Raw genomic sequence first — 22,528 nt, 5'->3', positions numbered from 1 at the left:
TTACTTGAAGGAAACAAAGCTATGCCTAAATAATCTTTGCTTGCTCTTATGCAAAACATTTATGGATATGATTATTTAGCTTATTTCTCTATTATTCAATTCAATGGTATGCATACTATAAAATTTCCATCTCGTTTGAAACTCTGGGGATTTGGGAATAGGAAATCCCAGGAAACTATTTGAGGCAGAGCTTCATTGAGTTCATTTCTGAGTAGATGCCATTGTTTCCTGCCTTTTAAAAATTCTGTCTTAGCTGTTTTAAGACAATTTTTCAAATATGTTTTCCCCCAAACAGAATACCAGCTTGATCAACACCAAGAAGAAGCTGGAAACAGACATTGCACAAATCCAAGGTGAAGTGGAAGAGACTATTCAAGAAGCCCGCAATGCAGAAGACAAGGCCAAGAAGGCCATCACTGATGTGAGTTGGAGGGAGTTCCCTTATAAAATCGGAACCTGTATACACTTTGTATGGTGGATTTCTTGAACTGGTTTGGCATCTTTATTAATAGGCAGCCATGATGGCTGAGGAACTCAAGAAGGAACAGGACACCAGTGCCCACCTGGAGAGGATGAAGAAGAACTTGGAGCAGACCGTAAAGGACCTGCAACACCGTCTTGATGAGGCAGAACAGCTGGCAATGAAGGGTGGCAAGAAGCAGCTCCAGAAACTGGAGCACAGAGTGTGTATTCCTTATATATCTGTAGTCTTTATACATTCTGAACATAAAGAATGCAATGGAATGCAAATTCTCCCTTCTTCTGTGCCTTCCTCAGGTACGTGAGCTGGAAGCTGAAGTTGAGAACGAGCAGAAGCGTGGTGCTGATGCTATCAAGGGTGTGCGCAAATATGAGAGACGTGTCAAGGAGCTGACCTACCAGGTGAGGGTGATAAGTGTTTTTTTCAATAATACAGTGAAAGAAATGCTACTGAAGTTATTGAGCACTCAAACTGGAAATGTTTAATAGCAGTGAAATAGAGTGAGAGAAATTCTTTTCAAAAATATTTTCGTCCTCAAAGGTTTGTAATGGGGTAAATTACATGAACGCTTTATTTCCCCCTGTTACAATATAAGCAACTCCATCGCTCAATAACCCTTCTGTGCAAGCCAACATAAACATGTCACCGTATTCCCATGCCCTGATATCCCCAACCAACCAAGAATACAGCCAATGTACAGCCCCCCTGCCCAAAAAAACATTAATAGCTATTCATTTCCTCTTATCAAGCCCTTAACCACTCTAATACATGGAATGCTCTCCCACAACACATAGTGCAAGTTTTACTCTAGAAAAATATATTATTTAAGAAAATCAAACCAAGGAATGAATTTTAAATTATAAAAACTCACTTGTTTCTTCCATTTCCTCAGTCTGAGGAAGATCGGAAGAATGTTCTGAGGCTTCAGGATCTGGTGGACAAACTGCAAATGAAAGTGAAAGCTTATAAGAGACAATCTGAAGAAGCTGTAAGTATTGCACTGAAGATGGAACAATGGTTACATTTCAAATAAATCTGATTATATTTACTATAATGAGTTTCATTAAAATGCCTGTGGGCCAAAGTCCTAAATAGTGGCACATTATCCGATACTACAAATAAGGAAAGCAAGAATCAAAAGGAAAATGTGAGATGGAAGTACTAATTAAGTAATGAACACAAGAATATTGCATAACACAAATATGGAGAATATCATTTTAAAAAATGAGTTGTAATAATAGAGTGGATAATTATACTTTTTGTGTATCTGTCATATTTTTAATTGGGAGTCTAGACTAGATTTCTCATAATTTTTTCCTTGACAGGCAGAAAATTATGAACTGAACATTTTCTCAGCATGGAGAAAACTATACGTTGAATCCAGACTTAATTAAACTGAGTGGACCCATAGTAATAAATGAAACTTAAATTAGTCATGACTAACAAGCCTCTACAACATTTCAATGGCATGACAGTCTTGCTAGCCTGGTTTATATTTTAGCACTTGCTAGGATTACAGTATAGGGATAATGATGATGATGATGATAATAATAATAATGGCTGGGTTTCCATAAACTGGCACCCACAAACTCATAACAATACTTAAATCACATAATGAAGAATCAAGACATTAGCATCCTGCTCCCAACCACCTTGTTATGGTTGAAATAAAATGGAAGTTGAATTTTTAATACTATTGTTTTCATAATTTAATTCTCAGGAGGAACAATCCAACCTCAACCTTTCCAAATTCCGCAAGATTCAGCATGAGCTGGAAGAAGCTGAAGAGAGGGCTGACATTGCAGAGTCACAGGTCAACAAACTGCGGGTGAAAACCCGTGATGCTGGAAAGGCAGTCAAAAGCGAAGAATAAGCATGTATAGAAACTTCAAGGTGATTGAAGAAACACACAAAATGTGAAGCTCTTCATCACTTTGATGTGTAATTATTGTTTGTTCTGTCCTCAGTGTCTAGGAAATAAAGACTGTAGAAACCTTTGCATACATAAAAATGTGTCATCCTTTTTGTGAATCTCACCTTCCTGGTGTTCTCTCAAGATTTTCCTCATCTGGTGGGTCTCCAAAGTAGTGAATAAGATTAAGTGAGCAAAGACTAAGATTAAGTAGTCGGTTGTGACTGTAGTAGTTATTATTTTCACATTTAGCTGCTCTTTTTTGTGCCTCAGTTTCCTGATTATCAAAACTAAATGCAAGTACTGTACTTAAGAAGAGCCTAAAGGCCCATCTAGTCTAGCATCCTATTTCCTATGGTGGCCAACCAATTGACTCTGCGAAGTCAACAAGAAAGGCATCAAAATGCAGTAGCACTCCTTTATTTGTTGCCTCTCAGCAGCAGATTTTCAGAGGAATCACTGGATATTATTTACAATGTTCATATGCTGCCTTACAGGTCAAACCCTTCCTTAAGGAAGCTTATGAAACATTATTAAAAGCCACAGTTCAAATTTTAATATACAAATGAAATAATTCAATTACAAGACCAAAGCAACATCAGATTTAAACAATTTAAAATCAAACTTACAGAATGCAGACTGAAACATTTTTTCCAAGGGTGTGTGACTACCATCAAAAAGACCCTGTCTCCAGGGACCCACTAGTATGAGGGACTTAATGGCAAGCCAATGAGCATGGACCCAGAGGGTCTACCTGCCCCTTGCACTTAACAGCAATTGACAAAACGTTACAGTGTATCCCTGGTGTACAGGGGTTACCTGAGCTTCTGGCTTAGGAAACAAATGAAACAATACCCCCCCCCCCAATTAGTATCCCAGACATGTTTCTGCTCTGATTTGCGACTTGTTTTATGTCCAAAATGTAATTTTTTGAACATTTAAAGTCCAACCAGTCCAGGAGTACTGTATATATAGTAAGAGAAGACAGAGTGGGAGGTGGGCAGGGCGTAGCTGTGCCAAAACCTATGCAACTTACACTCACTTTACATTAAAAAATTAAATAATAGTAATAAATATGTGATTGCAACCTTACATGGGTTGAGATTCCTGCATTGCAGAGGGCTGGACTAAGATGACCCCCAGGGTGCATTCCAATTCTATGGTTCTATGATAATGGAGCGCCGGGAAAACCCGCCATTCCCTGGTCTACATTTATTTATTTTCCTACCCTGAACACAGTGGCTTTTCCTTGCTTTCCAGGCTTCTCCACAGCCCAGTAAGCACCCGCTGTTTTGCATTATTCTGCCTTTTTGTGCCTGGACTCCTGGAACCAAACACTTGTGTTAAGTGCTGGGCAAACTGTACTTTCCTTTCACAATAAAACTTGGTGTGGGGCTGGTGCAGATAATTTCCATCTAATTTACTTCAGTGGGTTGTTTGTTTGTTTTTTAAAGAGAAACATCCCCTTTAACCCACACTGCAATTACAAGAGCATAGGCTAGAGAGTGATTCAACACCCTATACTGCAGCACACGCAATCACAGAGAGAGAACCGAATGAGATTATGAGATGTGTAGCATGGAACTGTCTCCTCAAGCCACACAGATTTCAGGGTTCATAAGGGGAACTCTGGGACGCGGGTGGTGCTGTGGTCTAAACCAGTGGTCCTCAACCCCCGGGCCACGGGCCGGTACCGGTCCATGGATCAATTGGTACCGGGCCGCCCAAGGAACATTAAATACAATTAAATTAAAATTATTAAATCAAAACAATCTAAATAAAATATAAACAATCAACGTCCCCCCCTCAGCGGGCCGCAGTAAAATGATCAAACGTTGACTGGTTCGCGGCGATAAAAAGGTTGGGGAGCACTGGTCTAAACCACTGAGCCTAGGGCTTGCCGATCAGAAGGTCGGCAGTTCGAATCCCCACAACGGGGTGAGCTCCCGTTGCTCAGTCCCAGCTCCTGCCAACCTAGCAGTTCAAAAGCATGTCAAAGTGCAAGTAGATAAATAGGTGAGGTAAACGGCGTTTCTGTGCGCTGCTCTGGTTCACCAGAAGCGGTTTAGTCATGATCTGGAAGCTGTACGCCGGCTCCCTCAGCCAGTAAAGTGAGATGAGCTGCTTTGCAAAAAGAAGTGGGACATTAGATAAAACAATGATCTGTTCCTGGGCATACAAAAAGAACCAACCCTTCCTCTAAAAGGAACAGTACTTACAGATAGTTGTGGAAAACACTGTTCAGCGGCGGACCAAGGAAGGCAGTGTGTTTCAGAGATTGAAACCATAGGCCAAAGAATCAAGCCGGACTTATATCAAATAGCACCCTTTACTAAACAAGCTGGCTTCAAATTCCTCTTTCTGTGTGTCTCTCTGCAGTTTGCTGGATCACTCCCTGATGGCTGTTCCCTGCTCTTGTCCTCTGTGTCGCTGGTTTAGTCTCTCTGTCTGCTGCTCCAGCTCGGCTACTTAGTTCCACGCTCATTTATGCAATGAGTTGTATGCACATAAGTTTTACTTAGTACTGTATAGTAGGCCCATTGAAATTAATGGAACCAAATTAAATTGTTGAGCATTATAAATCCTCTGTGAATCTTCAACACTAGAGAAATATGGAGGAACTGATCCTTCAAAAGAGATTTCTCCTCAGATTGACCACCCACCCAGTGGCAGCTGCTTCTAATAAGTTCTGACAGGAATTTGCTTTTACTCCACGCAGCCCTTGTTTAGACAGGCCTTCTGGCTCTTCCTCTCTACAGAGGCCTCCAGATATGGTTTTAAAGGCCTGACACTTCCAGATAATTTCCTAGGAAAATGTATCAAAGGCAAACAGTTGAAACACATAAAATTTACTGCTAAGGCTTATGTTGAAGAGAAAGTCAAATGTTAAATGAGGAAACTATTGCAAAAAGGGGTGTAGGATCTGATGCCTCGGCCATAAGAACAGTACACTACAGTTTTACTAGTCATTATATTACCACAGGAAATCTGGTAAATCAGTTCAGAGGGGGTGGGCGTGATTAGACCGAAGGTACAGGTCCCTGACAGAATTCTTAGCAGTCTCACTAAATTACAGCTCCCAGGATAATTTGAGGAAGCCATGGCAGTTAAATGGGAGCTGAACTAAATATAATTTATTACTGAGGGTTCAAACTGATAAAAGTTAGAAGCCATTTTTCTTCCACATGGAGAGCATACCCTCCAACATTTCTCCACTGAAAATAGGGATGTCCCGTTCCATGATTATATTTTTACTATTTATACCCCACACATCTTACTGGGTTGCCCCAGCCACTCTGGGCAGCTTCCAACATATATAAAAACATAACAAAACATCAAACAAAACTTCCCAATACAGGATTGCCTTCAGGCAGCTTGGGGGTCAGATAACTTCATACCCTACAACATTTCTCCAATGAAAATCTTAAGGAAAAGTGGGACATTCCGGGATCAAATCAGAAACCGGGACGGCTTCTCTAAATCAGAGACGTCCCTGGAAAATAGGGACACTTGTGGGGGTCTGGGAGAGCCTACATATTTAATACGTTGTATGAAAGTTGTAAACTCAGGTATAGCATTTCCCATAATGGATTCAACAACCTAGCCTGGGCTACTAACACCTTCTGAGAGAGACAGAACCTTTTTTTAGCACCCGGTAGGGTCTTTAGGAAACGAGAAAGTGGTATTTCAAATATTTGGGGCCTATGTCATTTAGGGCTCAAAACACCAACTGGAGCAACTTGAATTGGGCCCTGAAATGAAGTAACAACCAATGCAGCTGTTTTAAAACAGGGGTTATAGGAGATCGAAAGGGAACCCCAGTCAGTAATCTGGCTGCTGCATTTTGGACCAGTTGACGTTTCCAAAGTCATCTTCAAGGGCAGCCCCATGTAAAGCACATTGCAATAATTCAATTTGAAATTTATCAGAGCATGAAGCACAGTAGCCAAGTCATTTCAAGTTCACAATGAGATGCAGCTGGAACTGGAAATAGGCACTCCTTGCCACTGAGACCACCTGAGCCTCTAGTGACAATGTTGGATCTAGGAGTGTTGGAACAGAGAACACACCTATCTTTTCAGAATTCAGCTTCAGTTTGTTGGCCCACATCCAACCCATCACTGCTTCCAAACACCTGTTTTGCACCTCAACCATCTCTCCTGATTCATATGGGACTGAGAGATAGAGCTTCACTCCAAAAGTCACAGTGGTTTCATACTGGTGTTACATAGCATGAGGGACAAGATGGAACCCTGCAGAATACCACAGGAAAGCTCCCATGATATTATACAGTGATCCCCTGGCACATAATTACTTTCTGGAAACAAACCTAGAGGTAGGAGCAGAACCATGGAAGAACAATGCCCTAAACCCCCATTTCCCTGAGCCAATCCCAAAAGATATCATGGTCAGCAGCATCAAAAGCTGCCAAAAGTTCAAGGAGAATTAGCAGGGTTCACTCCTCCATCTCTCTTCTGACAAATGTCATCAACCTGGATGAACAGGACAATTTTAGTGCCATGACTGGTCCTGAAGCTGAATTGAAATCGACCTGATATTTAGTCTCCTCCAAACATTCCTGAAACTGAACTGTTGCCACATTATTGAGAAGGGCCATAGGACAATAGTTACTTAACACTTCCAGGTCCAGGGAGGTTCTCTTAAAGAGGTAATGCAGCACCGCCTTCTTCAAGGTCTAAGCAGTGATTCTGAAACATAGTAAAGAGTGGGAGAAAGGACCCAATTGCTTGAGAGGCGTGTGTGTGTGTGTGTGTGATGTGCATTTTACTCTGACCAATAGACATTAGAGCAAATTTCACTACCACCACAAAATTCCTTAGGGGATTTGTATATAGATAATGCAGCAGGAATTTTAAGCTGTCTGGAACCACTTGAATTAACTCACTTGAATTAACCACTTGAATTAACTTTGATCTGGCAAAGCAGCATTGTGAAGCAATAATGAATGACAATGAAACATTATTGCATATAGCATTTTGCTGGCAGTGTGAACCCCTGAGAATCTCCCAGCATCACAGCAGTCTAGGTTACTCCACCATAACTAGATGGCACACAGTGGTTCCCTGTTGGCCCAGCCCACCAATGAAGCATGGAGAAGCCTCCAGCCTCCAGCTGCAGGCTCAGGACAAGCTCAGGACAGGCTCAGGACAAGCCACAGCCTTAAGAGAGACAGCTACGGTAACTGAAAAGGCACTCAAACCTCTCCTTCTTTAAAACATCCCAGTCTATTACCTGCCAAGCCCTTTGTTCAAAATTCCACAAGGGGCTTATGCTGTCTTGAGCTGCTTTGTAACTGGTATGCTTTTCCTTGCAGATGCTTGACCTTTGTGTTATTAATAGAGGACTAGATTTAATAATTTTGTTGTGCTAATCAAGGTATTGCCACTATTGTTGCTCCTTACACACTGTCTTTGATTTAAAAACAAACAAACAAATGCACAGACCTTGCAAAGGGTGTATTCACTCTCCAGCTTCTATTCAATTCTCAGCCCCTATCCTTCTTAGCCTCCCTAAGGGTGCTGAGCTTCTTGCAGGCCATTTTATTAGCAGCCACCCCCAATCCCCCATGTGAAATTGTGGTAGGTCTTGAGATCTTACATGACTCTACGAGAATTCAGCCAGTATGTGACACCCGCCTCTGCATCCACAACCACATGTATTTAGAAGGAAATAAGTTCTGTGCTCTTCTATTGGCTCCAGATATTATTATTAGCTTGGAATATGATCATGGTTTCTGGGGCTTATTGGTATCTAAGGAGGAGTGCAAAAATGGTATTAACAAGGTCCAGAAGAGTTCTTTTCATTGGACATGAATTGACTTTCTCTTGTACAGTTCTGAGGGAATCAGTATGGGGAATCTTGCAGAACTACTTTAACCTTGAGGAAATGAACTGACAGCTGACAGTAATGGAGAGGTAACACTTGTTTGTGAAAGAATGTTGCTGCTGATTGCTCTGATGTTATGCATTTTACTTTGAAGTTTCAGATTTGGAGTTCTCTAAAATCTCTATTTAAAAAAACCAAGCTTAATAACGTGCTTAAAATGCAAAGTGGTTTCAAATGTTTGTAAGATCATATTCTAAAATTGTAAACTAGCATCCTATCTGTGTGGGTGAAGGGATTTCAGAAGGTTAGATAATTGATTTGCTCTCTCGCTTTTGAGTAGACACTATTAATTTCATATGAATTAAGAAAATTAATTCCCCTTGGACTTCTTAACAAGCCATTTCTTGCTTGAGTGATGTTCCATTGGAATATACAGATTTCCCCCTATTTGAGACATCATCACCAAGCCCTCTGGAGTTTTCTGCATTATGTATGGAAGCTGACAGTGGGTGATATAATGTCAGAGGAGGAAAAGAAATTTCTGACCAGCTGACTCCTTGTAACCTTTAGCTAATCATGTTCCTCCCTTAATTAACAGAAAGAGCATGTGAGATCAGGTCTTCAACACATTTGCAACTAAAGAATAAATTATTAATTCACCAAAAATAGAGGCCTAGAATGCTGCGTTGGCAGATGGCTGTGTATAAAGGCTGTAAGGCCCAAGGCTCCTTGATTCTTCACTAGTTCACTATCTCAAGGTAAGTCAGAGTCTTTGCTGTGTTCTAAGGAAGCCAGAACTTTTGCCCTTGTTCAAGGCTTTATGTTACCGCTTCTCCAGATTTCCTAATATAATGCTGAGTGTCAATAGCATTAATACAGTTGTGGTTGCAGTTGCAGGAATGTACATTTATTGGTCTTTCCATCAATGCCATTTTACAGATTTGTTAATGTTCAATATTTCTCAGATGCATACTTAAAAAAAAATTCAACATGCCAAAAGAAATACAGATAAAGTGAATGTGTAATATGTTTCATAATTCATAATTTGTCAAATAGTATGCTTATTAGTGATAGTAAGGGATAAATGCAAGAACAAGTCTGTATTTGAATACAAGTGTTCTTGCTCACAGGTGGCGACATTAGTGAGAAATAGTAAATAATTTGGTTTTCTGTAAAATGCAGTTTTTCAGTTATGCCCTACCCTTATTGCAAATGCACAGTATTTTGAATTAAAATATCAAGTAAACCCAGCCATATACCAAGTCCATGCTATTTTTCTGATTAATTTCTTTACTTCTTTCTGTTCACATTCAGAAGATTCAGATCTTAATCTGCCTTCTTAGTGACTGAAGGTAAGAACCATTTCATTTTAAATTCAGCATGCATGAATGGTTACAATACAAATAACCAGTATACTTAAATATGGTTCACACCACTGCACAGAACAAACTAAGGCAGAATAAATCCACCACTAATGCACTATCATTGTGTCAAGAAGATGTTACAGAATTCATCCACAATACAACATCAGTCTGGGGAGGGCTGGAATCTCTTGATCTTTTAACATTCACAAGTGCATATTTTCTTAGTGTGAGACCATAATAAGGAGAATGTAAATGTTGGAACATGACCAATAGTCAGAAATACTGGTGTTATCACAGTCAGTTTCATTGAGCACATAAATACTGTGGGTGCAATTATACCTAAAACTTCTTTAATTCCTTCAGCCAATCTATAATCATGACTTCAGACTCTGAAATGGCTGTATTTGGAGAGGCGGCTCCCTTTCTCCGGAAACCAGAAAAAGAGAGAATTGAGGCTCAGAATCGTCCATTTGATGCCAAAGCAGCCTGCTTTGTGGTAGATGACAAAGAAATGTACGTCAAAGGCACCGTACTGAGTAGAGAGCCGGGGAAAATCACTGTCAAAATCGAGCAAGATGACCGTGTAAGTAGGAATTTAACCTACCTGTTTCGCTGAACGGTTCTCGTTTACCTAGTTGAAGGTTGGACAGCTTCTGCAGTCTTGGGTACCACTTTGTTTTTCCAGACAGTGATCTGGGAGTAGCCAACCATTATAATATTGGCACTATCTTACCATAAGCGCTTGGGAATTATGAAGCAAATATGCTAAGAATTCCTAGTATTACATGCCAACATGTATAGCGCCACAACACACACAAAACTCAAACGAGATGAAAGATAAGGAGTTTTGTGAATCTTTTCAACCTTCCCTCCATAGCAGCCTTCTTTCTAGTGGTTTTTTAAGTAAGCTTTTAAATGCATGGCAGTATTTGTTGTTGGGTCATGTCTCTGCTGCTTCAGGAACCATTTTATTATTCTTTTTTTATGAAATCAACTTAAGTTGGAGTTCATTTAGCACTCCCTCAAAAATATCTTTCACTCACCAAAAGTTCAGAACTAAACATTAAAATGTGGAGTCCCTACTGGAAATTTATAAATATTAGCATCAAGGTAACACAATCCCACAGGCCTCTAGTTGAGAATATGGCCTACTTTCAAAATACTTACCTCTCCTATATTTGTTCATCTTCTCTATAACCCTTTTCCTCCCAGACTGTGACAGTTAAGGAAGATCAAGTTTTTTCCATGAATCCTCCCAAATTTGATAAAATTGAGGACATGGTTATGATGACCCATCTCCACGAGCCTGCTGTCTTGTATAACCTCAAAGAGCGTTATGCTTCTTGGATGATCTATGTAAGTTGAAACAGAATCTGAAGCCTATTTTGTTTCTTTTTCAATCCATCAACTACGTACCATGATGATGATGATGATGATGATAACAATAATAACAATAATAATAATAATAAATAATTTATTATTTATACCCCACCCATCTGGCTGGGTTTCCCCAGCCACTCTGGGCAGCTTCCAACAGAAAAAATAAAATAATCTATTAAACATTAAAAGCCTCCCTAAACTTGACAATGATATGCATTGTCTTCTTTTTCTTCAGACCTACTCAGGTCTCTTCTGTGTCACTGTCAACCCTTACAAGTGGCTGCCGGTATATAACCCAGAAGTAGTGTCTGGTTACAGGGGCAAAAAAAGGCAAGAGGCACCCCCTCATATCTTCTCTATCTCTGACAATGCCTATCAGTTTATGTTAACTGGTGAGTACTCATTACAACAAATTACATGCACCACAGCCCTCATTTGGGAGGGATATCCATCCATGCAGTCTTCTTGGCATGAGCAGTAGGACGCCTTGCCAGCATCTCTTCCAACTATCAATGTCCATCCCCCTTAGCCAAAATTCCATTTGTTTCACCTTCCTTTTAGAGGTAAGGCTAAACAGGTAAACGGGTCTGAGGAGATGGAGATTGATAGTTGAGAGTGAAGGAGAGATGCTGGTTGGATGAAGCTGCCCCACCCTTACCGAAGAACAAGAGGACTGAGCTTCAAGCATTTCAAAAGGAGCAAGAGAAGTGGTTCATATTTCTCCTATGTAAATTGCTTCTTTGGCATAACATCAGAAGTCAGATAAGAGGGTTTGCCCAACCATCGCAGGTACTTTTTGAGAGAGGTGCTTTAAGACATTTGTCTAGTTATTTGAAGTAGGATTTTTGGTGGAAAGCTAGTGCTATAAGCTCATTGGCTGGGAAAGGTCTTGTTTTCTCCAGTTCCTGCCAACATTCCAAAAGCAGCCAAGTTGAAGAAATTATTAGATATGGCACATGGGGGAGGAGGTGGCAAGGTTCACGTTTCTATCCCAGGTCCTCTAACGCCCACTTTCTGACACTCAACTCCACACCTTCCAGCATCCCCATACCTGAAACACTCTCTGCTATAAGAAATTGGAAGATGCCATTCTGAAGTGATCCTCTTGCATATACACAGCACAGTTTATCCATAACATGTTTTCAGCTGAATATTATGTAAGAAGGGGACGGGCCGTAGTTCAGTGGTAGGGTACAAGTTTTGCAGGCAAATGGTCAATATTCAGTCCTTAGCATCTCCACTTGGGGCTGCAAAAGTTCCCTATCTGAAATGCCGAGAACCACTGCTAGTCAGTATAAGTAGTAATGAGCTTTATGAACCCTAGATCTGACTCTTCCTAAGCAGAATCCTCAGATCAGCCTTTATAGAGTTTGACTAGAAACAGAACTGACTGGTATCTCCTTTTTACCTTTCAGACCGCGAAAACCAGTCAGTCCTGATTACGTGAGTATCTTTTTCCCAGAATAGCTAACGTTGTAGGGGAGGATAATATAGTCATTGGTTGCTTCCGCACAGTGCCGGATTTACATATAAGCTAAACAAGCTATAGCTTAGGGCCCCACTCTCTTGGCCCCCCCCCCAAAAAACCTACATGTACATTTCCAAAATAAAATAAATAACAAATAAAATAAAGCCTACATTCAGCAACAGTGTTTGGTGTTGTGTAGGCTCCTATGATGTAAGTAATGGGCCCCGCCTGCTAGCCTGCTCCCTAAAACATCACCTGCCTATATTGTGCATGGACTGGTTCATAAATTACCATATAGCATATATTCAACAGAAAAAACCAGCAACAATTTGTTGTTGACAAAGGACAGCTGGACATATAAAGGGCCCCATTACCTTCAGTAGCTTAGGGCCTCATCAAACCTAAATCCAGCCCTGTTTCCGCACTTCAAGTTGCTTACAAAACAAAACAAAATGGAATATGGAAACAGAAGTATTTAATTACTGGCAAACAACCCAAGGGGGAAAAGGAGGGGTATAATCACCACAATAAGAAAGACAGACTAAGATTTATTTATATACCGTAATAACTTTGTACTCCTTTGTTCCAACAGTGGAGAATCCGGTGCAGGAAAAACTGTGAACACCAAGCGTGTCATCCAGTACTTTGCGACAATTGCAGTTGCTGGGGACAAGAAGAAGGAACCCCAACCGGGTAAAATGAAGGTTTGTGATATTGATAAAGTTTTCAATGGCTATTTCATACTGTTGTTATTCTGCACATATCAGTACTGCACCCTAACTTTAGCAGATGTAAAAAAAAAATCAAAATTAGCTGAAGACACACAGAGAGAAATGTAAGTGACTTACATTAACTATTTCTTTGATCCACCCCTACTGCATCCCTTCTCTTGAAGGCAGGTGTCATTTTAAAGTTTTGTGTAGTTTAACAGAATGCTTAAAGCTACCATAATGACCTGTGCTCTTCAGTGCTTTCAAAGAACAATTTCACAGAAAATTTCTCATGTTATAATTAGGGAACCCTGGAGGATCAAATCATCCAGGCTAACCCTCTACTGGAAGCCTTTGGCAATGCCAAGACTGTGAGAAATGACAACTCTTCACGTTTTGTAAGTTCTGAACATTCATTCATTAATTTATGATTTGCTCAATTGTGCATAAAATCTGCATATTATAAATTAAATATGTGTTCACTTCCTACCAAATTTGCAAGAGAAGACTTATACCAATGTTTCAATTCACCAGGGCAAATTTATCAGAATTCATTTTGGGACCACAGGAAAGCTGGCATCTGCAGACATCGAAACCTGTGAGTGGCTGCCCCATTTCTACTTGATAAATTAAGCACAGTATTACAAAGAACACCTTGGACTTTGCTTACTTGTTTTTATATTCAAATTCTCGCAGATCTTCTGGAGAAATCTAGAGTGACATTTCAGCTCTCTGCTGAGAGGAGCTACCACATATTTTACCAGATAATGTCAAATAAGAAACCAGAGTTGATTGGTAAGAGGAAGCAACATGGAAATCCATTTTACTGCCTTTATTCAAGCTATTCAACCCTTGGTCGTGAAAATGAAACCAACATTTTTGTTGTTGCTTGCAGACCTTATGCTCATTTCCACCAATCCCTATGATTTCCCATTTGTGAGTCAAGGGGAACTCACTGTGGCTAGCATAGATGATGCAGAAGAGCTATTAGCAACTGATGTAAGTCTCCCTGAGGGTGTTTCAAAATGATCATTTTATAGCACCCTAAATGCACATTTGTTTCTCAGTCAATGAGGGGGATCCAGATATCTTCCCCAAAAGAAATGTTCCTAATGCAGAGTGATTGCATTTGCCCAGCAGTCTCACTTGAAGCAGTGCTATGTGAAATCTGGTTCTGTGTGGTTATGAACACTTATTGATAGTTTCCACTGGGACAAAGCTAGTTACAAATTCATGATTTGCCTGGTTTTCCAGAAATATGAAGTACCCAGAAAGATGAGCCCCAGAGTAGTCTATCAAAGTGTTCTAAATCTGTCGTGGATAAGCTTAACATTTCACGACAAGAATTTGTTACGCAAATTAAGACATTTATAAAGATACGCAGTAAAAATAATTATTGATTTGGTTTATCATAATATACAATTGGAAATATCTGGAATGTGGAATACTGCAAATTAAGCTCTGGTAAAATGCATGTGTGGGAAGATTTGGAGGATATTGGCATCAGTGAGTGTTAGAAGGAATGCATTGAGTATTTCATGGGAATCATTGTTGGTGCTTCTTCTAATCTTACTTTCAACCTGAAGGCAGAAACATCAGGTGAAAATGTCTATTTGGCAGTACTGCATACACTGTATGGCAACAGTCAATTGACCGAACCCAATTAAGATTGATTCACAAATGGAAACAGGTTTCTGCTGTTTCCATTTGTGAAAAGAGCACAAATGACTACTGTACTAAGAACTTGGGGAGGAAGAACCCTTATCTGCTTAGTTACAGATGATCCTAGTGACCTGCCTGACATAATTTGGTGGTAGGAAGGGAATAATTTTTATTTATATATATTGGTTAGTTGCTTTTCTTACATAACCAAAAGCAACTTACGCTTAAACCAATTAAGAACAACAATAAGGATATCCTAGACTTCATCCAGTTACCTCCTCCTCCACTCCCACCTACTTAACAGGTGACCTGTTTTATCAGAGCTACTGACGGTGCTGCTGATTGCATCTTAGGCAGAACAAACTGTGGCTTCTGTGACACAACAGTGGGCAGTCTTACAGTGTCCTATAAGTTTCCTTAGTCAGTTTGAGCAACTTTTGTGACAAGGGCAAGATCTTCCAAAACATTCTGTGAGCATACAGTCAAAATATCTCAGTCGCTACCAATAACTGCAGTTGAGATCAGAATATTAAAGTTGTTTTTATGAGTCCCTGATTATTTTTCTATGCATAAGAGATTGTAATTGGATAGTTAGTTACCTGCAGCCTAACACAAATTGTATAACTGTTTAATCAATTACAGAAGATAATGGTTGGGAAATAGGAGTCTGTAAAATTACAGAGGTCTTTTGCATCCCCAAGTGGTTCCGGATGGTCATTGCTGCTAGAGAATATTCTGATCAAATGTAAACAGAATTCACAAGTGTTCAGCTTCATTTCCTTTGGAGTGATAGGGAGAGCTTTAGCTGATTTCACCCTTAAAGAAGAAGAAAAAATGAGCTTAAGCTCAATCTTTAAAAAACATTAGAGGGGATGGAAGCACATAGGCAAAAATAAATCTTAATTGTTTTTAATAACAGTCTTGTTGTTGTTATTAACACTGCTTGTAAATCATAGACACGTCTGTAAAGCTCAGAATGCTATTATCAAGACAAAAAACTAGGAATGGCAGGTCAAGGTTTCACACATTGCATAAGGCAAGAAGGATAATGGTGGGATCTCTATTCTATGGAAAACTAGAATAAATTATTTCAGGTCAGCTTTGACGATTTGGGTAAGTGATGGTATCTTATAGGAAATGGCATGAAATATTTTTTCCCTGAAAAAACAGCACTTACTTAGGTGTGTGGGTGGCCTTTAACTTTTCCACTTGAAGAACCCACTAATCCATTATAGCATTGTTAATCGTTATTGACAGGTAGGAGTGCTTCTGTCTCCTTTGTATGAATTCAGTGCTTTTCTTTTCTTTTCTTTTTCTTTTTGCTTTCAAATGGTATCTACCATTGGAGATTTTCACAAACTTAGCCTCTTTATATTTTTCTTGTTACTCTCTGCAGAGTGCCATTGATATCCTGGGCTTCACTGCTGATGAGAGGGTTGGAATCTATAAGCTGACAGGGGCAGTGATGCATTATGGGAACCTGAAATTCAAGCAAAAGCAGCGGGAGGAGCAAGCAGAGCCAGATGGTACTGAAGGTAAATGTTATATGATACATTGTCCTCAAGTCTGCATTACATTATATAAATGTTGGCTGTGCTATGGCCAGCTTTTTCTGATGACCGGATTGCGTGTAAAAGCATGTTCCCAAAGTTCTGCTCCACACTTTTAACAAAAATGTACAATGACTGGATGAAAATATTAAAGCCAATTGCATCCTATATGGGTATTATATAAAGTCACCATCTCTACAGACAACTAGATGGATTTTTTTGGTGGATGTAACATGGAGTTTCTGAATGCAGTTGATGACTCCAGAGCTGATGGTGAACTGCATAGTTAATATTTGTTTTTGTTTTCATTTGCTTATACCTAGTGGCTGATAAAGCAGGCTACTTAATGGGCCTAAACTCTGCAGATTTGCTTAAAGGTTTGTGCTACCCACGAGTGAAAGTTGGAAATGAATATGTGACTAAAGGACAAAATGTTCAGCAGGTACATTTTCATTGTGATATTTGCTTTTAAACTAGCAGTTTTGTCCTGAAGTATTTTATATATGTAAATGTATGTATTAAATTGATTGTAGGCACACCACAGGCCATAGTAGGACCATCGGGGAATGTAACAATATATCAAACCTTAATAAACTTGAAACAATATATTTTGGGGGGGAAACAGAACAATTATAAAGCACTATAATAAATAACAATGCATGTCCAAAACAGGAACAGATTCCAACAGACCCACAGTGAAATCTGAAAAGAAAAATGAAAATGTCTCCAGAACAAACTAGCCTCATGCTTCTTAACACCTGAAAGGCAAAATTGAGTGGTTCTTCCAAACATTTGTACGGGGAGTTTTACAGTGAGAACATTACAATGGAGAATGTGCTGTCCTTTGTGCCAGCTAACCTCATATCAAACAATGCTAGTGGTGGGAGCATGATCTTGCATGACGAGCAGAGCACTCAGGGAGTACTCACATAGGAAAGATTTCCTGACATTCAAGCCATTTATGACTTTTAAGGAGAAGAACAGCACATGAAAATTAATTTGAAGCAAGTACAGCTCTTTAAAAAAAAAATTCTTCACTTCTCATTGGGATAGGTGTACAATTCTGTGGGTGCCCTTGCAAAATCTGTCTATGAGAAGATGTTCCTATGGATGGTGACACGCATTAACCAGCAGCTGGACACCAAACAGCAAAGGCAGCATTTCATAGGAGTGCTGGACATTGCTGGCTTTGAGATCTTTGATGTAAGTTAACGTTAATCCTACACAACAAAATAAAAAACCATTCAAAATGGCCATGCTCATTTTAAAATGCAAAAAAAACTATTATTTTGCTTGTAAAGTACAACAGCCTGGAGCAGCTGTGCATCAACTTCACCAATGAGAAACTGCAACAGTTTTTCAATCACCACATGTTTGTGCTGGAGCAAGAGGAATACAAGAAAGAAGGAATTGAATGGGAGTTCATTGACTTTGGAATGGACCTGGCTGCCTGCATTGAACTCATTGAGAAGGTAAGAAATGCTTCCTGTTTTAACTCTCAGCATTTCTTGACAAAAGGCCTGCAATTAAATGAATTTCTGTACCTGAGCAGTTCAACCTAGAATTCTGACTCAATACTTAAACAGTTGTTCCTTTGTGGTGTTTTTATCCAGTACTAAATAAGGTGAGTGTTAGAGAAGGTGAACCATGGCGTCAAATATGATGAAATGGGAATGGCAGAGTCAATAGAAAGCAAGGCAAATGGGATAGGTGGACATGAAGGGCTGAGGATCTAAGAAGAACGTTGCAGGGTCTAGACAAGTAGTAGATCATGGAAGAGCATGAATATGAGATGCACCTGTACACTGCACACCTGCATGGCCTGATGAAAAGACAAGGAATTTGCAGAGAGAGGAAGCTGATACAGGGACACAAACAAGTTGCAATGGAACACAGAATATTCAGTAAAGCTAACTGGGCCCAGGGTATTAAATAAGTTGAGCAGGGGCTAGGCTTAGCTCATTTCTTGGAAAGCTCTGATGATCATGATCATAATGATGATCGTGAAAGTGAAATAGATTGGAGGGTGCCTTTGGTTTAATGTATTTAATTTAACCTATCACTCCAACAGGTTTTTCGAGGCAGTTTACAAACATGTCACATTTTGCGCTCCCAGTGGCCCTGCTGCGTAGGTTAGATTGAATAATAGTAGCAAGCATTAGAACCCAACAGTGTAGCTGTTGCATCACACATGACTTATCCGCCTCTCATATTTGGTACTTTTATGACAGCAAAAACTGATTTGCCACAGAAATTGTTGGTTTTGAATCAGTAAAAAATAATAAGGTCTTGTTGTCATTTAATGTCAATGTAGTTATTAACTTTACATGCAATAGCAATGTTCCAGAATAGTACTTGTGATGCAGAACAGTACAGTGATGCATTGTACAGTCCACTGAACAGTGTCTTTCTCTACATCTGCTCTCCTTGTTCCCTCCAGCCAATGGGCATTTTCTCCATCCTAGAAGAAGAGTGCATGTTCCCCAAGGCAACAGACACATCTTTCAAGAACAAGCTCTATGACCAGCATCTTGGCAAATGCAAGAACTTTGAAAAGCCTAAACCTGTCAAAGGCAAGGCTGAGGCCCACTTCTCCCTGGTCCATTATGCTGGCACTGTGGACTACAACATCAGTGGGTGGCTGGACAAGAACAAGGATCCCCTGAATGAAACAATTGTAGGACTGTATCAGAAATCCTCACTGAAATTGTTGTCCTTCCTTTATTCCAGCTATGCTGGTACAGATGCAGGTAAGCACCATTTCTGAAAAGCATAGATCTGTTTAACATCTTTTGCTTCTTGTACCTCTGTTTGAATCTCCTGATTCAGCCATTCTGATAGGGAATCAGAAGAAATGCTTCACCTGGGTCCATCTGTCCACATAGCCACACAGAAGCCACATAGCTCCCATTCATAGTCCAGGCTGACATCCTGCTCATCTATTCTAGACACACGTAGGGAATTGTAAGGTCAGATGAGACCTCTGGGTATAGGGCGATATAAAAATTCAATAAATTATAATAATAAATAATATGTAGGGGAAGAGAAACTCAGCAAGTTTTGGGGATACTGATTCTTGCAGTTCTGGTAAGACACTAAAGAACCAAAACAAAAGTTCTTTTGCAAACTTACCGTACTTTTGAATTGAACTAAAAGGGAAAAGACTACTAGTACTTTGGATTTCTGTGCCCATCAGGGAAAAGGGCAGGGTATAGTATAATATAATATAATTAATATAATATAATATAATTAATATAATATATCTACACCAGAGGTCAAGTTTGCTGCCAGTGTTTGCTGTGTTATTGAATTCAATTCTCATAAATATTAGCTCCAATCCAGAGAAAGTTAGTTATCCCATTACAATCAGTGGTGCTTAAATTAATTGTGACAAACTAGTTATTCTGATTTCACTGGTATTTATATGTTACTCTTACATAAAACTACCTCTCCTGGATTGTGTCCAAAAACAGGAAACTCACTGACTTAGCAGTCATTTACTCTGAATACATGGATCATGGATCCTTTAACTTACCTTGATCTGGTGCTCTTTTCCAAGGAACTGTATATACTACCCCAACTCTGTCCCAGCCATCACAGAGGTAGTTGAATGAATATGTGTTCGTTTGCTATTTAATATCTCAAGGGTCAGGGAGGATTCTAGTTAATAGTACAACATCTCACATGGCTGCTGTTTTGTTTGAAGGTGACAGCGGTGGCAGCAAGAAAGGTGCCAAGAAGAAGGGTGGCTCTTTCCAGACAGTATCCGCTGTATTCAGAGTATGTGGCACTTCTTTCAGCTCTCCCCTTTATAGTGTAGATTAACATGGGAAATAGACCTGTGTTATACCTCATTTAGAACCCATTTCTTTTCTTCTGATACAGGAGAATTTAAACAAGCTGATGACAAATCTGAAAAGCACTCATCCTCACTTTGTGCGCTGTCTAATTCCTAATGAGACTAAGACGCCCGGTGAGTTACTGTGTCTCATGTTGAATCATTCCCCTATCTGAAGTTGGTAAAATTATTTTATTATAAATAATTAAATGATCAGGAAAACTATATGACTCTTAATGACTGCAAGATCTCCTTGCTCATGAGTTCATTTTTTCCAAACATCAGAGTCCCAAGCAGATGTGCCACTTTGATTTAAGGCACTTAAGAGCTAAGTTTACCGTGTTTCTCATATTATAAGACATGTCTTATATTCATTTTTACTCAAGAAAATAAGCCTGTGGCTTATTTTCGGGGGTGTCTTATTTTTTTAAAAAAAATTGCGGTACCTCCTCTTCCTGCTGTGGCTCGGCGCCCGGAACTGGCTGCTGTGCACTTTGTTGGCGCTTCAGCAGGGCACGCTGCTGGGTCCTGCCGGGTTGGGGCTCCAAGCTGTGCGCGCTGCAGCTCTTGCTGCGTCCCGCCGCCGGCTTGGAGCTTGGCAAAGCGCACGCTGCTGCCTTTGCTGGCTCCCGCTCCGTTGGGGCTTGGCAAAGTGCGCGCTTTGCCGAGCCCCGACTGAGCGGGAACCAGCAAAGGCAGCAGCCTGCCGCCGGCTTGGAGCTCGAGCCGGCAAAGGGTGGGCTCCCCGCCGTGTAGTGCTGCTCCCATCCGGAGGAGGCTGCCATGGGTGCCGAGGCCCCGCCTCCTCTTCCTCCTCCTTCCCCGTGTCCTTGTCTCGGCTCTGGCTGAGGCGGAAGAGACGGCGGGAGAGCAGCACAGCGCGAGCACAGCGCACGCCAGGGAAGGAGGAGCCAGGCCGGGCGGAGCTGCCGCGCTGCAGTACACGAGGAGCCGGAACACGCATCACTTCCTCCTCCTTCCCAGCTCCCACCGGCGGATCCTCTGCCCCGCCACAGCCGCCCGGCCTGCCTGCCTGCCCGCCCTCCGGCTTCCCCACGCCAGAGGCTCCTCCTCGCCCTCCGGCTCCGGCTGCGCTCCCTCTCGCACTCCCGGCTGCCTCCTTGTCTGGGTCCCTGCTTGCAGCTGCTGCCGCCGCTGCCCTCTTCCTCCTCCTGTCTCTCGCCTGGGCATGTCGTCCCGTTTTCCCTCGCGGAAGGTTCTTGCTGTCAGCCGCTGCCTGCTCCTTCCTCGCTTCCCGGAGCCGCCCTCTCAGACCTTTGCCGGGTCCCGCTGGGTTGGGACTTGGCATGGCGTGCCCTGCCATACCAGCATGTCTTATTTTTGGGGTACGCCTTATATTTAGCTAGGTCTTGAAAATCCTGCCATGCCTTATTTTGTAGGGATGCCTTAAAATATGAGAAACACGGTATTGAGTAGTATCAAAAAGCTTTCAAGTTCCTAAGTTTAAAGTGTAGATTCCTGCCAAGATTATAAATCTGACCTTTATTTTATCAATTTCTATACTACCCTTCAGCTGAGGATCACAGGGCAGTTTACAGTATAAAAACACAAAAATACATAACATAGTGGCAAACCTAAACAATATTCCCCATGACCTATATTTAATGATATTATCACTCTACTTGTAAGTTTGACATTCTTTCTTCATTTCCCCTTTCTCCTTTGGTTTTAAAGGTGAAATGGACCATCACCTGGTGATGCACCAGCTGCGGTGTAACGGGGTATTGGAAGGTATCCGGATCTGTAGGAAAGGCTTCCCCAGCAGAATCATCTATGCTGACTTTAAGCAACGGTACACTTTCCTCTAACAATACAAAAGGGCTACTTTTCTGCAATTGCTGAAGTTGATATTTCATAAATATCTTCTTTTGTATAGGCCGTTTCAGCACCTAGTCAGAAAGACCCAGAATTTAGTCAATAACTGTGGGGTCTTGAGAGGAGAGATTGTATAGTTTCATTTTTGTTCCTGAACTATTTGGCCCTCTAAATATTGCTGAAAAGAGAGTAGAAACAAACTGATATTAATGTTTTACTCTGTTTCCTTGGTTGTATAAATAACAATTAAATGTATGTAATGAAGGGTGTGGTGCTCCAACAGGGAAGAAATTGTGCTTTTAGGAAGTATTTGATTCCCACTTGTATAAGATATAACCATATTGGTTGTAACATATTAAGTTAGATTCTGGGTGTCTTATGGCCACATGGTCTATTAGCTGAATATTCATTTTGACATATGATTTCTGCTAGCATATTAATACTAGCTGCTTTTTTATGTTTATCTGAGAGCCTACTTAT

General features: G+C 40.6%; 1 protein-coding gene across 1 annotated transcript in view; it reads left to right on the top strand.

Moving 5' to 3' along the window:
• Window positions 1–22,528, top strand: part of LOC118079899 (myosin-1B) — a 67,949-nt gene that overhangs the window by 21,027 nt on the left and 24,394 nt on the right. Inside the window, exons 36-55 of the mRNA XM_088661179.1 lie at window positions 296–421; window positions 513–683; window positions 778–882; window positions 1,374–1,469; window positions 2,202–2,353; window positions 9,968–10,187; window positions 10,817–10,960; window positions 11,220–11,376; window positions 12,400–12,427; window positions 13,045–13,145; window positions 13,859–13,957; window positions 14,058–14,161; window positions 16,221–16,359; window positions 16,698–16,816; window positions 17,428–17,577; window positions 17,676–17,855; window positions 18,815–19,124; window positions 20,081–20,154; window positions 20,260–20,347; window positions 21,908–22,025. Of these exons, the coding sequence (XP_088517305.1) occupies window positions 296–421; window positions 513–683; window positions 778–882; window positions 1,374–1,469; window positions 2,202–2,353; window positions 9,968–10,187; window positions 10,817–10,960; window positions 11,220–11,376; window positions 12,400–12,427; window positions 13,045–13,145; window positions 13,859–13,957; window positions 14,058–14,161; window positions 16,221–16,359; window positions 16,698–16,816; window positions 17,428–17,577; window positions 17,676–17,855; window positions 18,815–19,124; window positions 20,081–20,154; window positions 20,260–20,347; window positions 21,908–22,025 (2,681 nt within the window). The remainder of the gene's footprint in view (window positions 1–295; window positions 422–512; window positions 684–777; window positions 883–1,373; window positions 1,470–2,201; window positions 2,354–9,967; window positions 10,188–10,816; window positions 10,961–11,219; window positions 11,377–12,399; window positions 12,428–13,044; window positions 13,146–13,858; window positions 13,958–14,057; window positions 14,162–16,220; window positions 16,360–16,697; window positions 16,817–17,427; window positions 17,578–17,675; window positions 17,856–18,814; window positions 19,125–20,080; window positions 20,155–20,259; window positions 20,348–21,907; window positions 22,026–22,528) is intronic.

Source organism: Zootoca vivipara, chromosome 2 (genome assembly GCF_965207765.1).
Source record: "Zootoca vivipara chromosome 2, rZooViv2.hap1.1, whole genome shotgun sequence".
NCBI classification, from domain to species: Eukaryota; Metazoa; Chordata; class Lepidosauria; order Squamata; family Lacertidae; genus Zootoca; species Zootoca vivipara.
The sequence above is the reverse complement of the archived record's forward strand: the minus strand, read 5'-3'. Positions and strand labels throughout refer to the sequence as shown.